General features: G+C 53.8%; 2 protein-coding genes across 3 annotated transcripts; both read right to left on the reverse strand.

Annotated features, from left to right (window-relative positions):
* Positions 1–7238: 7238 nt before the first annotated feature.
* Positions 7239–11292, reverse strand: LOC128846609 (ribonuclease-like). Of its 2 annotated transcripts, none has more exons than XM_054045835.1 (2): positions 11254–11292; positions 7239–9281 (listed from the first exon to the last, which is right to left on the reverse strand). In XM_054045835.1, exon 2 carries the CDS (start codon positions 9261–9263, stop codon positions 8817–8819), a length of 447 nt encoding a protein of 148 aa, XP_053901810.1. In that variant the 5' UTR covers positions 9264–9281; positions 11254–11292; the 3' UTR covers positions 7239–8816. The 2 variants fall into 2 exon arrangements, with proteins under 2 accessions (XP_053901810.1, XP_053901809.1); XM_054045834.1 differs by lacking the exon at positions 11254–11292 and adding an exon at positions 10386–10797.
* A 2786-nt stretch (positions 11293–14078) lies between these two features.
* LOC128845984 (ribonuclease-like) lies at positions 14079–15819 on the reverse strand. Its single transcript, XM_054045081.1, has 2 exons — positions 15483–15819; positions 14079–14146 (listed from the first exon to the last, which is right to left on the reverse strand). The coding sequence occupies exons 1-2, from the start codon at positions 15817–15819 to the stop codon at positions 14079–14081; spliced, it is 405 nt and encodes a 134-aa protein (XP_053901056.1).
* Between the last annotated feature and the right edge of the window lie 611 nt (positions 15820–16430).

Below are 16430 nucleotides of genomic sequence, written 5' to 3' on the forward strand. Positions count from 1 at the left end.
GACCGACGCCCAGCGCGCACCGGTGACTTTACCGGGGGCCTCGGCGGAGATGTGGTTTGGTCGACCCCGGAGGGCACAACGGTGCAACGCGCTCGAGTAGTGGAGAAGCAGCTGCGGGCGACGGTGGGGAACCGGTCCCGTGGATAGGGCGACGGTGCAGAACCAGACCCTTGGATAAGGTAGGAACAGTCCAGTGGGGACTTTATCTGTCTTGACCTGGGGACGCCCAGTGTCTACCTGTTATGACCTGGGGATGCCCAGTGTCTCCCTATGGGGCAGGGACAGAGTATGGCAGGCAGGGCAAGGTGTACACCCTTGGAATGCATTCTGGTGAACTGGAAAGTGTTTGGATTGGATCCGTTGGTTAAAAGTAAACTGAAAAGGTTCTGTACAGTAGACTGGCCTCAATATCAGCTAGAGGACCCAGGAAAGGTGGCCACCGGAAGGATCACTTAATTATAATACGATCCTTCAATTACTTCTGTTTTGTCAGCAAACGGGTAAATGGAATGAACATATGTATGTACAGTTGTTTATGTTGCTAAGAGATAGGTTAGATATTTTGCAAAAGTGTAATTTGACTCCGACAGGTTCGGTAGTAGCTATTGTTAGTCCCCAGAAACCCCCCCCCCCCCCAGCTGTAATGGCAAGTCCGGTGTCCCCTTCGGCTATCACACCCCCACCATATAAAGACAAGGTGTCTCAGGTCCCAGAGATTGCCCCCTCGGTGGAATTTTATCCATTGATCACTGAGACCGTGGTGTCCAGACATGGCTCAGATAGGAATCAGGCCACTACTATGCAGGTTTACACCCATGTGCCTTTTAACCCAGTGGACCTAGCAGCCTTTAAGGCACAGGCAGGGGAATTCTCTACGAACCCAAGCAAGTTTATCTCGGTCTTTGAAGGGTGCCTGGCTAGCTGTAAGCCTGACTGGGATGATTGTAATGTCCTTATGCGGACCCTGCTGTCTGAGGTGGAGCGTAATCAGGTTGTGTCTTAAGAAAAGGAAAAGAGGCAAGCGAAAATGATGGTCGCAGCAGCACAGGCCAGTGGCAGGGGAAAATTCCAGGAAGGTGGAAGGGGCCGGAGAATGAGAGGACGTGGGCGCCCTGGCTCACAGGAAAGGCGTCTGGGTCGCAACCAGTGTGCCAGATGCCAAAAGGAGGGACATTGGAAAAATGAGTGCCCCGAAAGGGAAGGTACCCCTGTGATGGCAGCGAAGGATCAAGAATAGGAGTGTCAGGGGAGACGGACTATCCTGCCCCCGGAACCCTGAGTAAAAATGCGGGTGGGAGATTCGGACATAGACTTTTTAATAGACTCTGGAGCTGCACGAACCGTCGTAAACCAACCCATGCAGCTGCCTGTGTCAGAGTCCCTCACTGTGGTGGGTGCCACAGGGAAAGGAACCAAGTGCCCAGTATATGCCCCAGCGGAATGTGCTTTGGGAAACAGAACTCTATCTCACAAACTGGTTTACCTCCCTGATTGTCCAACGCTTCTACTGGGACCGGACCCGCTTTGTTGCTTAGGAGCCACCCTGCATTTCACCCAAGATGAAATAACCCTCACCTTACCCCCAGAGAATGCCTGGATAATGACCCTTGCAACTGAGTCCTCAGCTTTGCAAGCCCCAGAGTGGAGCCAGTGGGAAGACAAAAGGAGGGTTAAAAAGCAGCTTTGCTAGACAGTGCTGGCCCAGGGATTTAAAAATTCCCCCACTCTGTTTGGCCAGGCCCTGGCCAGAGACTTGGAGGAGTGGGACAATGAGGACAGGGTCCTCCTCCTGCAATATGTGGATGACTTGTTAATTGCCGCTGTGGGTCTCACCCCTTGCCTTAAAGCCACTGTGAGCCTCCTGAACTTTGTTGGACTCCTCAAAAGTGGGTGTGCTCGTCCTGGTTTGTTGCTCCAAAGCTCTGTATAGAAGTTATTTTACTGGAAGGGTGCATAATGGCAATGTGTATGTGTTCATTGTTGGGAAAAGGTGTATGAGTGAAGAATGGAAGTTTCCTTTGTAAGTTAAAAGAAGCCAAGAAGGAGAGAAGGAAAAAGAACAGAACGAGTTAACTGAGGAAAAAAATATAGCTAGCAAGCTCAGTCCAAAGATAAGATGCTGGCCCATCCAAGGACACTGCCCAGAGCTAAGACTTGGCCGACAGCCAAGAAAAGGGAGGGCCTGAATGGGCCCAAGCAACTATGAGATCTGCAAAACACTGTCAGGCATTAATGAAATGTGTTAGGTTTCTTTTCTCACAGATAAAAGAAGTGCTACTCAAAGACCCTAGCAGCCCTGCCATTCATTGAAACAAGGAGACTGAGTCTACGTAAAGTCCATCAACGAAAAACTGCTTTGGCTCCTCACTGGAAAGGCCCTTTCCAAGTCCTGTTCACCACCAACACCGGTGTGAAGTACCAAGGACTGCCCACCTGAACCCAGGCTTCTCACTGTAAAAAGACCCCTCCACCTTGGGAGGACTCTCCAACTGATGATAAGCCTATTTAAAGACAGGGTGATGTGCTAGTAACCTCTCCCCCGTATGATGCTGAACCACACTGTTTCAGGAAAAGAGGAGAAGGAACACTTGCTTCACTGAAACCACAAAGTCCAGGAATTCCTGACTACAAAAGACATTAAGAACTGACCCTGGTGAAGAAACAAAGAATTATACGCTGGCAGGGAGGCTCTTAGACCCCTGGCCTCCCAGGTACAGGCTGAATGTCTAGTCTGCCAAAAGAACAACCCTCGACCAAAAGATATCAAATGCCCTGCAAATCCCCTGGAAGCTCCACACTCCATGGCGACTGCAGGCCAGTGGAGTAGTGGAACGCACAAATCAGACACTTAAGCGGCACCTCTCAAAGGTCTGCCAAGAGGCTTCCCTTAAGTGGCCTGATGCCTTACCCCTTGTTTTGCTCCGCATTCGCGCTCTCCCAAAGGGCAGGTTAGGGCTCAGTCCCTTCGAGATTATGTTTGAAAGGGCATGGCCTATGAACGGTACACCGGTTCTGGCAGGGGAGTGGGAAATGGGGTGTGGCTTTTTATCTCAGTACATGTGCTCTCTGTCTGCTGTTCTCTGTTCTCTCCACAGGTATACCAGAGATTTGCAGCCTCTCCCTCTGGATGCCCCTGTCCATTCCTTGCAGCCAGGCAATTCCGTTCTCGTTTGGACCTGGAAGGACAAGCCTCTCCAAGAGAAGTGGAAGGGACCCCACACCATCCTGCTGGTCTCCCACACAGCAGCAAAGGTCAAGGGACACAAGAACTGGATTCAATCACTCCCGTCTGAAGGCAGTGCCCGCTCCTGAACGGTGGACTGTCCAGCCTACGGAAAAAGACTACCAGCGACGACCTGAGACTTAAACTGTTATTCAAAAGACAATAAGGCCTGCTGGGAATGCCCTGTGGTCTCTTTGGACAGTCGCAGCGCACTCCCCATGAAAACTCTAAGCGTTGGTTGTGTTTACTCTCACAGGGCCGGCCTAACCTGGTGGCCTGGTCCTTTTGTTTTTAATCTGCCTACTATTGGTAATTGATATTTTGTGGGTATTTGGGGAATTGTAATTATTAGGCCCTAGGGTCACCTGCCCAGCATGAGTTCAGGTCCAGGGTCTGCCACAGTGGTACTCTTTGCCATAGGGACACTCCTTTCGTTACCTCCCATTTCCCCCCAGGCACATTTGGGATGGAAAGGGATCCCTACTAACTTGGAAACAAACATGTATGAGTCCTTGAAGGTTTGCTTTGCCCAAGAATTTAACCTCTCTAACTGCTAAGTATGCTCCCAAATCCCGCACCACGCAGCAGGGTTACCCTGGAGGGTGGTCCCCCAAAATTGGTCAGATATCTGCTGGGGATGGTTCAGTAGGGGAAGAAATACCTCGGGTACCCCCTTGTCACAAAACTGTACCATTGAATACCAGTATGCATTAAGGGACAACCCCTGGCCGCCCCAGGCAGCATAAATCTTTGTATGCCACCTCAGAGCCCATTAAGGAAGAAGACAGGTTGGGTATAATCCTCCTCCCATCCCATGGGGTGGGACGGCTAACCCAATTTTATCATAGGCTCTCTGTGTTTCTCACCAAGATCACCAATGAAACCTTGGCCATAGAGAAAAGCCTTAACTCAGAACTATACCAGCTCCGGTTGCTGTCCCTGCAAAACAGACAGGCCTTAGATTATGTTTTAGCCTCCCAGGGCGAGGTGTGTGCCCTTATTGGGAATGAATGTTGTACTTATGTCCCGGAAAACTCACAGGACATTAACAAGCACGTCCTGTCGGCCAAACAGGCTTTCAAGCAGTGGAAGGCCCAGGAAAGGAAACCCACAGTTTTCGATTCCCTTTGAAGTTGGTTGCCCAACCTAGGAGGACTGGGGGGTGGCCTTGTGCGTCTCCTCCTCACTGGTGTGGTATTGTGCCTGGTCACCCTCCTCCTAATTGCTTGTTTTAAAATGCTCCTCCGTAAGCTTTGTGCCCCCCGTTCCTCAAAAATCCCGGCATACCCTCTCATTGAAAACCCCAGCTTCATAGCATTTAATCATATCTTGTCCACAGAATATGAGAAAACTCAGCCAAAAGCTTGTTGAGTATTCTCAAAGGAGGGAGTTGTTGACGTCACTAGGCCTCACCCTAGGTAACTCGGGAGGGTGGAAGGCCACAAAGTGTCAATGAAGCCTTCCTGCACTAGGCCTAAGTGAACCAAACTCTATCCTTCCATGTTTAAACTCTAATCAACCTCAAAAGCCAGGTGCAATTGGAATATGTAAGCAACCAGTTATCTGTGTGCAACCCCCTGCTCAAGCAGTAATAATGAGGCCTGCATGTTTCTGGCTGAAGGGAAAAAGGACAAGATAACGGTTTAAAGAAGTTACTAACAAGCTAGGCTTATAGCTGCCAAGAATGACTTAACTATTACCAGGGATGGGAGGGGTAGAGGGAGGAAGGGGGGGAGAAAGGGAGGGCTAGAGGGGAAAGGGGTGGGGGTGAGGCTTAACTGCAAAATGTATAAAAAGAAGAAAAACTGTTCCTGTTAAGGTGCTTGATTTGAGACTTGCCAGTCTCCTTGCACCGCTTTGGGATCCCAAATAAACTTTATTTGCTTCTCCACCTGGTGTGTTTATTGACGCGAAGCACACCGGGCAACGAACCCGCTGTTGCTGTCCTCGAGCACACCTGTGCTGGCAACAGGGTAATCAAACTTAAAGAGCTCAGAGGACTCCCCTCTAGTCTCAGGTTCAAAGTACAGCAAACAAAGATAAACACTCTAGGTACATTTACAAGTTGAGAAAACAAAGGAAAACTAACACGCCTTGCCTGGCTATTTACTTACAAGTTTGAAATAGGAGAGACTTGTTTAGAAAGATGTGGAGAACCTGGATTGATGTCTGGTCCCTCTCAGTCCCGAGAACGAACACACTCCCAAACAAAGAACACAAACAAAAGCCTTCCCCACCCAAGATTTGAAAGTATCTTGTCCCCTTATTGGTCCTTTAGGTCAGATGCCAGCCAGGTTACCTGAGCTTCTTAACCCTTTACAGGTAAAAGGATTTTGGAATCTCTGGCCAGGAGGGATTTTATAGTACTGTACACAGGACAGCTATTACCCTTCCCTTTATAGTTATGACAGCCTGCCTTGTAGGTGGGGAATTTTCTGGGATGGGAAGGGGTACCTGGAGAGGGGTTGCTAGGATTGGCTGGTGTACCCGGCCTAGCCTGTGCTAATTTCATTTCATGCTCCATTTCTTTTTCTCTCAGCTCCATAGCTCTCTTGTGGGCCTGCTCTTTGGCTTTTTCTTCAGCTTTTTGCTTGAGTTTTTTTAATTGAAGCAGTCTTCTAATTTTCTTCTGCTTCTAGTTTGGCCAGTTCTATTTTGTTAGCTACTTCTTTGGTAGTCATTTTCCTGTTTTCTTGTGCTGGGCCACACCCCTCTGCAGTTGACTGAAACTGGGATGCACTCAGCTCAGGCTGCTGCTGAGGTAACAGACTTTCTAACTAGCTATCCCGGAGAGGTAGAAAGAAAAAAAAACAATTCAGCTTGTAAATTCCTTTTACCAGCTGTTTGCTCATTGATTGACCCCTTCTCTTAACAAAGACCCTTGTTAAAAAAACTTAACACCTCTGCCTTCAGGCAAGGAGAGATAAGATATGCATCTACCTTTAGCTCTGCTTTCCAAGCAGCTAGAAGGAAAAAAAAATCTTACTGGCTTTTGGGTTTAAAATGAATCCCACCGCTCTGCCACCATGTCAAGGCTGCTTCCCCACTCTGAACTTTAGGGTACAAATGTGGGGGCCTGCATGAAAACTTCTAAGCTTAACTACCAGCTTAGATCTGGTGCACTGCCACCATTCCCAAGTGGATTCCGTTCCCTGGGAAGCCTTGAGAAACTCTTCACCAATTCCCTGGTGAATGCAGATCCAAACCCCTTGGAACTTAAAACAAGGAGAAATTAACCATCCCCCCCTCCTTCCTCCCACCAACTCCTGGTGGATCAAGATCCAATTCCCTTAGATCTAAAAACAAGGAAAAATCAATCAGGTTCTTAAAAAGAAGGCTTTTAATTAAAGAAAAAAGGTAAAAATCCCCTCTCTAAAATCAGGATGGAAAATAACTTTACAGGGTAATCAAACTTAAAGATCTCAGAGGACCCCCCTCTAGCATCAGGTTCAAAGTACAGCAAACAGAGATAAACACTCTAGTAAAAGGTACATTTACAAGTTGAGAAAACAAAGTAAAACTAACACGCCTTGCCTGGCTGTTTACTTACAAGTTTGAAATATGAGAGACTTGTTTAGAAAGATGTGGAGAACCTGGATTGATGTCTGGTCCCTCTCAGTCCCAAGAGCAAACGACTTCCCAAACAAAGAGCACAAACACAAACCTTCCCCCCCCCCCCCTCAAGATTTGAAAGTATCTTGTCCCCTTATTGGTCCTTTGGGTTAGGTGTCAGCCAGGTTACCTGAGCTTCTTAACCCTTTACAGGTAAAAGGATTTTGGAGTCTCTGGCCAGGAGGGATTTTATAGTGCTGTACACAGGAGAGCTGTTACACCCTTCCCCATATAGTTATGACAAGATCTCAAAGCGGTGCAAGGAGACTGGCACGTCTCAAATCAAGCACACCAACAGAAACAGCTTTTCTTCTTTTATACATTTTGCAGTTAAACCTCATCCCCCCCTTCCCCCTCTAGCCCTCTCTTTCTCCCCCCCATTCCTCCCTCTACCCCTCCCATCCCTGGTAATAGTTACTAAGCAAATAGCAATTACATTTAAGCAGTTAAGTCATTCTTGGCAGCTATAAGCCTAGCTTGTTAGTAACTTCTTTAAACCGTTATCTTGTCCTTTTTCCCTTCAGCCAGAAACATGTAGGCTTCATTATTACCGCTTGATACCGGTGTGAGCAGGGGGTTGCACACAGATAACTGGTTGCTTACATATTCCAATTGCACCTGGCTTTTGAGGTTGATTAGAGTTTAAACATGGAAGGAGTTTGGTTCACTTAGGCCTAGTGCAGGAAGGCTTCATTGACACTTGTGATTTTCCACCCTCCCGAGTTACCTAGGGTGATGCCTAGTGACGTCAACAGGCCCAGATCTGGCCCTACTGGGGCTGCCCACAACCCCCTCAGTCTTGACTGGACCCAGCCCATCCCGGGCAGAGAGTGAGGCCCAAGGGCCCGTCCCATGCTGCCTAGTCCTGCTGTCTCACCAGGTGTTGGTTGGTGGTTGGGATGTCACAGGCATCGGACACAATCCCCTCTGGCCCCTTGTGGTCTGGGGTAGACGGCTGTCACCGTGACGGTTGGGAAAATCCTCCACACACACACAGAAGAAGCTTTCACAACCCTGGGGCCCATGCACTGAGGCTGGGGAAATCGGAGAAGGGACGGGGCTGCAGGGTGTCTGTCTTTAGGTAGGAAAATTTTCCACCCAAGGTGCATAAGAGCTAGGGGAGGCAAAAGGAAATGTCAGGGCAGGATGCCCACTGGGTGCAGAGCCCACCTGGAAGAGCTGAGAGTGAGTAAAGAGGACACCTTTCTGGCTAAGGAAGTTTCCCACCCGCAGCCTTTGCAGTAATGTCCAGCCAGGCTGGCTGGGACCCTCCTTCCAAAGACAGGCCAAGCTGAGGTTTGTCTCCTTGGGGAAGGATCAGGGTGTATCTCAGGCCCCCGGTGATGCCCCCTGGCCCCATTGTCTGTACCCTAAACAGGGCACCCCTCACCCTGCAGGTTTTGTTTCTTTCTGGAGCTTTTCCTTCACTTCACACCACACAGCTCAGCATCAGGCTCAGCAGGGTGAATAGGCCCCACTGAGACCCTGAAAATGCCCCAGCCCCCCAAACACACCGACTGGTTCAGCATTATCAGGAAAGTGTTTTATTGCAAGAAGCAGCGATGAAACAAAGCTCAGTGACAGCTTCCAGGTCCCCGCCTGGGACAATCTTCTCCCCACAACATGCCCCCGATACCCAATGGATGCAGGGTGGGAGGAGGCGGCTGTATTGTGTAATGGGCACCCAGCGAGGCGGGCGCTGGGCCCAGGCTGAGGGTCTCAGGGCCAGTCAGGGGAGCTGGGGGCCTGGATTTTCAATCATGTGGATGGGAACCGGGCACCCAGCGTGGGAACCCCCCCACACCTGAAGGCCCCAAGCTGCCAGCCCGTGGGATGAGAGGAGACGCTGAATGTCCCTGTGGAGTTGCATGGCAGGCACTGTCGAGGAAGGTCAGGGTTGGGGCAGGAGAGCCCCCAACAACAGAAGCAAAAGGGGGAGCAGGGGACCCCCACCTCCCAGCCCATGGCCAGCACCTGGGCTTTACAGGACTCTGAGGAAGCGCACAGGCAGCCCCCAGTTACAGACCACACGGATCCTGCGGATCTGGGGTATTCCCCTGTAGACACAGCTCGGTGGGCGGGGAGGGCTGTCCAGCCAGCAGGTGGTGAGGGGGTAGGCTGTGTTGCTGTTACATTCATTGTATTGGTTGCATCTCCCTCTGCTGGTGCAGATGGCCCGGAGCCGGTTGGCGGAGGCGTGGATGAAGGTGTGGGTGAGTTTGCAGGCAGCCATGTTCTGGCTCAGGAGCCGCATGATGTGGTCGCAGTAGCTCTGGCCATTGGGGGATCTGGTCTTGGGGAAATCAACGTGTTCGCTCACAAAGTTTTGGTAGCTGTCGGGTGGTCTGATGATCTGGGCCAGGCAGGTTACCAGCAGGACAAGTGTCAGGAAGAGCAAAGGGTAGGGTCCCCTCAGGGCCATGGCCATGTCTGTCACTGGATCCACCTGCAGTGGGGAGTGGGGGAGATGGATGGAGACTGTGTGGGGATCTTCCTCCTCCATGGAATATCCTGAGCCCAAACCCCTCCCCCTGCCAGGCCATTCTACCCCTAAATGCTCATTACCCTGTCTGAGATCAGGCCCATGTAGTACCCTGTCTGAGATCAGGGCCCTCATTGTGCCAGGCGCTGCCCAGACCCCGACCGAGATCAGAGCCCCGTTGTTCCGGACGCTACGCAGACCCCAACCGCGATCAAGCCCCCATTGTGCCAGGCACTGCCCAGACCCCAAATGAGATCAGGCCCGCGTTGTGCTGGGCGCTGCCCAGACCCCAACCAATGTCACGGCCCCATTGTTCTGGGCAATGCACAGACCCCTACTGAGATCAGGGCCCCGTTGTGCCAGGCGCTGCCCAGACCCCAACCGAGATCAGGGCCCCTTTCTGCTTGTAGTGTCCCAGACAGAGAAGGAAATGCAGGCAGAGCTCATGCTGCGCAGAAAGCAGGGAAGGAAAGGGTTCTTCTTCCCCCATTACAGGTGGGAAAACTGAGCAGAGAGAAGTTTACATTGGAGTTTTTAGCTCCCTCGGGGGTGCCCAACTCCCATGGACATGTGTGTCCAGACTCCCAGTGTCCCCCCATGTTCCTTTCACTGTCTTGCCAGGTTTCTGAACTCAGTCCCCAGGGTCAATCTGGAGTCACCCCCGAGTGCGATATGGCCCAAGCCGGATTTTGCTCCCAGCCCCCCGGGGTCAATCCGCAGTGACCCTGTGACATTCTATACCTTGGGGGAGCGTACTGTAACCACCATATTCCTCACTTTCATATAATCATGATCTTACATATAAAGCAGGCCTTGTAAGGTATCAGGGGAAAGGTTATGATCTGCTGAAAGTCATTTCTCTATCCATATATGTGTATCATTAATACAAATGAAGTTATGAGAACTGTGTTGTATGGTGGTCACTAAAACATGCTGTAAATTGGGGAATCAGCCAGATATCAGCTCCCTAGAGACAACAGCAAGGAAAGTAACCAACGCCCGGGTGGGGTGTCAAACAACCCATTAACAGCCATTGTCAAGCAAGAGAGCTACGATGCAATGACTGACCTGCACAAGACCACACCAGAGGAGTTGCTCAACCTTGCTTGGAGAGACTCAGCAATGCCCCCAGACATGCCTGGACTTGTGCACATGGACTGAGAGTATAAAACAGACAGAGTGGACACATACTGGGCCCTTCTCCTGCCCCCACCTCAGCTGCAAGCAACCAAGACACTGAAAAGAAGACAAGACTCCGACACAGGAGATTGGCCCAGGTTTAAGGAACAAACCTGTATATTAAGGACTGCAATATCCAGTGGGGCGAGAAAAGCTGCCTAATCTAGTTGCCGCCCAGTGTAATAGGGTTGAGAGTTTAGACTGCGTGCTTATATTTTATTTCTTTTGGTAACTAACTCTGACTTTTTGCCTGTCACTTAATATCACTTAAAATCTAAGCTTTATAGTCAATACATTTGTTTAATTGTTTATCTTTACCAGTGAGTTTGTATGAAGTGTGGGGCAAATCTGCTTAGGTTTGGTGTATGTCCACTTTCCATTGTTGAAGTGGTGAACCAATTAATAAATTTGCACTGCCCATCTTGAGCAGTGCAAGACGGTATATTCCTGGGGTATAGTGCTGGGAACTGGGGCGATTTGGCTGGTGCCTTTCTCTGTGTGATTCATGAGTGGCTCTGGGAGCATTCATGCAATCTAGCTGGATGTGGGGCTCCACATGCAGTTGTGCTGAGTGATCACAGTGCCTGGAGGGGATTGCTGCTGGTCACTAGCAAAGCATTATGAGAGACAGCCCAGGCTGGGGAGAGTTCGGGGGCACAGTCCCAGGCTGCATCTCGGTCCCAGGCTGCACCCCAAGGGTATCCCATCACACCCTCACTCTGCATTTCCCCACGGGGAGGGTCTGTTCTCAGCTCACCTGAGTCCTGGGGCTCCCATCAGATATGGATCCAGCTGCTGGCAGAGCTGAGAGTCCCTGAGTCTCCTTCCCCTTTGGGTGTCCTTATATAGAGTCTGACTGGGCAGTTGGGGTGAGGCAGCTCCTCCCACTGAAGGGCCCAGAGATGCTCAGTGGGGCAGGGAATTAGGGGGGAAGTGGGCACAGGGCAGGGTCCTCTGACACTCAGAACCCACCAGCCCCAGTGCCTGGTGCTCCTGCCCCTGTGATCCTCAACCCAAGGTTTCTCCAAGAATGGAAATGGAACCCAGAAGTCCTGGCTCCCAGTCCCCCTGCTCTTACCACTAGACCCCACTCCCCTCCCAGAGCCAGGAACAGAACACATAAGTCCTGGCTCCCGGACCCTCTAACCGCACGGGTCTGGTGCCCCAGTGAATCTACCCTCTTACTGATCCCCTGGTACCCCATAACCACAACCCTCTGCCCCAGTCAGTCCCTGCCCAGGTTCCCAGCCAGGGGAAGGGCAGGCCTGGCTGCTAGAGACGCCCATGCCCAGCACAGTAGGAGCTAGTCCTGCCCTCCTGGTGCCACCTGTGCCCCAGGGCCTGGTGAAAGGGCGAGGGCTGCAGGGGCGCGGTTGTCTCTCTTGGGTGTGTGTCCCAGTCCTGCAGTGTGCGTGTGAGAGAGAGAGCAAGAGAGAGAGAGACGGAGCCAGAGTATATATGAGCAGGCGTGTGTCTGTGCAGTGTGTGTGTGTGTGTGTGTGTGCGCGCGCGCACAAAGTGCATGTGTATGCATTAGGGTGACCAGATGTCCACTGACTGGGCCATTGACTGTCTGGTTGGCGGTACCACGCAGCAGGGCTGGCAGTCTCCCTGCTAGCCTCCCCACCGCGCGGCTCCCCGGAAGCAGCCAGCATGTCCTCCCTCCGGATCCTACGCTTAGTGGCAGCCAGGGGGCTCCGCACGCTGCCCCCGCCCCAAGCACCGCCCCCTCAGCTTACATTGGCCAAGAGCCACGGGCAATGGGAGATGCGGGGGTGGCGCCTGCAGACAGGGCAGCACACAGAGCCACCTGACTATGCTTCCACATAGAAGCCAGAGTGGAGACATGCTGCTGCTTCTGGGAGCTCCTTGAGGTAAGCGCTGCCCGGAGCCTGCACCCCTGACGCCCTCCTGCACCCCAACCCCCTGCCCCAGCCCTGATCCCCCTCCGAACCCCTCAGTCCCAGCCTGGAGCACCCTCCTGCACCCCAAAGCCCTCATTCCCAGCCCTACTCAGAGCCTGTAACCCCAGCCGGAGCCCTAACTCCCCCGGCCCCGTGTCCCAACCCCCTATCCCAGCCCTGATCCCCCTCCTGCCCTCCAAACCCCTCAGTCCCAGGTTGGGGCACCCTCCTACACCCCAAACCCCTCATCCCCAGCCCCACCCCAGAGTCTGCAACCCCAACTGTAGCCGTCACACACACCCCCGCACTCCAACCCCTGCCCCATCCCTGATCCCCCTCCTGTACCCCAAATCCCTCATCCCCAGCCCCACATCAGAGCCCACACCCCCAGCTAGATCCCTCACCCCCCTGCACGCTAACCCCCTGCCCCAGCCTGGAGCCCCCTCCTGCACCCTGAACCCCTCATTTCTGGCCCCACCCCAGAGCCCACAACCCCAGCCCTCACCCCCTCCCACACCCCATCCCCCTGAGCCAGCACAGTGAAAATGAGCGAGTGAGTGAGGGTGGGGAGAGCGAGAGACGGGGGGATGGAGTGAGCGGGGTCAGGGCCTTGGAGAAGGGGCAGGGCAGGGGGCAAGGAAAGGGTGTTCAGTTTTGTGTGAGTAGAAATTTGGCAACCCCAGTATGCATGTGTGCTCATGTGTGTGTGTGTGTCAGTGTGTTGTCAGTGTCTGTGTGTCACTCTGGGCCCGAGGTGCATTTGTCCCTGTGTCTGGCTGATCTGGGGCTTTCTCACCAGCTGAACGTGTCGCCATCTGATCCCCTGATGTGTCCTGTTGGAGTAGGGGAGGCTGGGCCCAGAGGGGATCTGGGGCAAACCAGGCCAGCTGGGCCAAGGGGGATCCGGGGCAGGCCGGGCTGGCTGGGCCAAGGGGGATGCAGCGCAGGCTGGGCTGGCTGGGCCCAGGATTATCTGGGACAGGCCGGGATGGCTGGATACACTGTCCAGTCTGAGGCTCTGTTTCTTCTCTGTCTTTTCCCCCTGAACAACCCAGACACCACAGATAACGGCCAGGGAGGGGCTGGCTCCAGGACCGGTTCCCAGCCACCCCTCTGCACTGGCACCGGTTGTGGGGGCCCTGCCAGGCCAACTCTGTGCCGGCTCCTGTCCCATCCCCCCTGCAGTGTCCGCCGGTGCTTACAGGTTCGGGCCTTTGACACCCCCACAGTCCTAGGGCTGGCTCAGATCTGGGCCCCCCCCATCCTGACCAGGGAGCAACTCCCGAGTGCCCGCCGCAGCCTGCCAAAGCCCCTCTGGCTCGCCGGGTGTCAGTTGGTGGTTGGGATGTCGCAGGTATCGGACACGATCCCCTCTAGCTCCCTGCGGTCTGGGGCAGGCTGCTGTCATGTGACGGCTGGGAAAACCCTGTACACACAGGGGAAGCTTTAATAACCCCAGAGCCCTTACCCGCCAGAGGTCCTCGCATCTCCCTCCAATCTCTTCCCTGCCAGGGCCTCCATGTGCCCCCAGTGCCCTCTCTCCATACTAGGGTCCCTCATTCCCTACTCCTGCCAGGTGCTGTGTGCACCTCTGTTCCACTTTGCCCCACACCAGGGTGCCCAGGGCCGTGAGCCACCCTCTACCCTTAGCAGGAGGGTCTGTGCCTGCTGGGGGCAGCTACCCGAATCCGTTGGCCACAGGTGACACAAACCCGCCCCTCTCGGTGTACGCGGGCGCCTCTGTCCCTATGCGGGTGAGCAGAAGCCAGAAGATGGGCCTGGCTGGCAGGGGATGGATCACTCGATAATTGCCCTGGTCTGTTCATTCCTCCTGAACCATCTGGCACCGGCCGCTGTCAGAGACAGACCTCTGGCCCGTTGGTCTGACCCAGTCTGGCCGTTCTTCTGGAGCAACAGGCACACGCCAACCCCCGAGCGTCCCTCTGCGGTGCCCAGCCTCGGCTCCACGGCACACACGGCATTCACAGACCCACTGCCGGCAGAGGGACAGGGCCCCAGCTCCTCAGGCCCCTCTCCGGCACCGCCCCCTGGACGCACAACGCTGGTGTGGGTTACACTGAAATCCAGGGGAAGTTTATTTAATCCAGGGGGCGATTGGTGGAATCGCAAGGAAAAGTACTGGAAACAAAAGACTATGTGGGAACTAAACCCAGAGTCCACCTGGTAGAGCCGAGAGTGAGCTAAGTGGACACGTTCCTGACTGATGAAGTTTTCCCACCCACAGTCTTTGCAGCACTGTCCAGACATGCTGGCTGGGATCCTCCTTTCAGAGACAGGCCAAGCTGAGATTTGTCTCCTCAGGGAAGGATCAGGGTGCGTCTCAGTCCCCCCGTGACACCTCCTGACCCCATTGTCTGTACCCTAAACAGGACATCCCTCCCTCTACGGGTTTTGTTTCTTCCTGAAGTTTTTCCTTATCACTCCACACCTCACGGCTCAGCGTCAGGCTCAGCAAGGCAAACAGGCCCCATTGAGAGCCCTAAAATGCCCCCAGATCCCCAAACACACCGACTGGTTCTGCATTGGCAGGAAAGTGTTTTATTGCAAGAAGCAGCAATGAAACAAAACTCAGTGACAGCTTCCAGGTCCCCGCCTGGGACAATCTTCTCCCCACAACCTGCCCCCGATACCCAATGGACATGGGATAGGAAGGGGTGGCTGTATTGTATGATGGGCATCCAGCAAGGTGGGCGCTGGGCTCAGGCTGAGAGTCTCAGTGCCAGTCGTGGGGGCTGGGTGCCTGCATTTTCACTTGTGTGGATGGGAACTGGGCACCCAGTGTGGGAAACCCTCCCTCAGGCCCCAAGCTGCCAGCCTGTGGGATAAGGGGAGATGCTGAATGTCCCTGTGGAGACTTATCGTGGGTGCTGTCCAGGAGGGGCAGGGACGGGACAGAAGAGCCCGCAGCAACAGAGGGCTGTCCAGGAGCGAAAGGGGCAGCAGGGGACCCCCTACCCATGGTCAGCACCTGGGCTCTACAGGACTCTGTCAAAGCTCATGTGCCTTCCCTGGCTGCAGGTCAGGCGGATCCTGTTGGTGTTGGCTCTGCCTCAGTACGTACAGGCAGGCACCACCCGGCAGGTGGTGAAGCAGAAGCCTGACTTACTGTCACAGTGGTAGCATCTGTGAGATGTCCCACCATGGCCGCAGATGGCCTGGGGCTGGCTGGCGGGGGCGTGGGTGAAGGTGCGGGTGGATTTGCAGAAAGGGGTGGTCAAGTTCCAGCGTGGCATCATGACGTTGCAGTAGCGATGGTCATTGGTGGCGCTGGTCTTGGGGAAATCAACTTGTTCTCTCACGAACCACTGGAAGCTGTTGGGCGGTCTGAACTGGGCCAGGCAGGCGGCCAGCAGGATGAGGGTCAAGAAGAGCAAGGGGCAGGATCCCCTCGGCACCATGGCAGTGTCTGTCACTGGATTGACCTGAACTGGGGAGAGGGGGGAAATGGATGGAGACAGTGCGGGGTGGGGATCTGCCTCCTTCATGGAACCTCCTCAGCCTGAACCCCTCCCCCTGCCAGTCCATTCTATCCCTAAAGCCTCATTACCCTGACCGAGATCGGGGCCCCCATTGTGCCAGGTGCTGCATGGACGAGATCAGAGCCCCTTTCAGCTTTGAGTGTCCCAGGCACAGAATGAAATGCAGGCAGAGCTCACGCTGCGCAGGAAGCAGGGAAGGAAAGGGTTCTTCTTCCCCCCGGTTACAGGTGGGGAAACTGAGCAGAGCGAAGTTCCAGTTGGGTTCTTCAGCTCCCTCTGGGGGCCCAAGTCCCATGGACACACCCCAGGGTTTGGCCTGCAGACTCCGGGGGGCCCTTGGAAATCCTCATCCTAAGAAACAGGGAATGAACCCCAGGGCTCCTAAACCCCCGTGAAGAACCACGCCTAGCAGAGCATCCGGCCACAAACTGAACTGTCAGCACTACTGCTTTCTCTGTAATGCGTCCATTGTCCTAACTCCCAGCCCCCCACTACCACCACCACCCTGCTCAAACCACTAGACCCCACTC

Source organism: Malaclemys terrapin, chromosome 12 (assembly GCF_027887155.1).
Source record: "Malaclemys terrapin pileata isolate rMalTer1 chromosome 12, rMalTer1.hap1, whole genome shotgun sequence".
In the NCBI taxonomy this organism is placed as follows: Eukaryota; Metazoa; Chordata; order Testudines; family Emydidae; genus Malaclemys; species Malaclemys terrapin.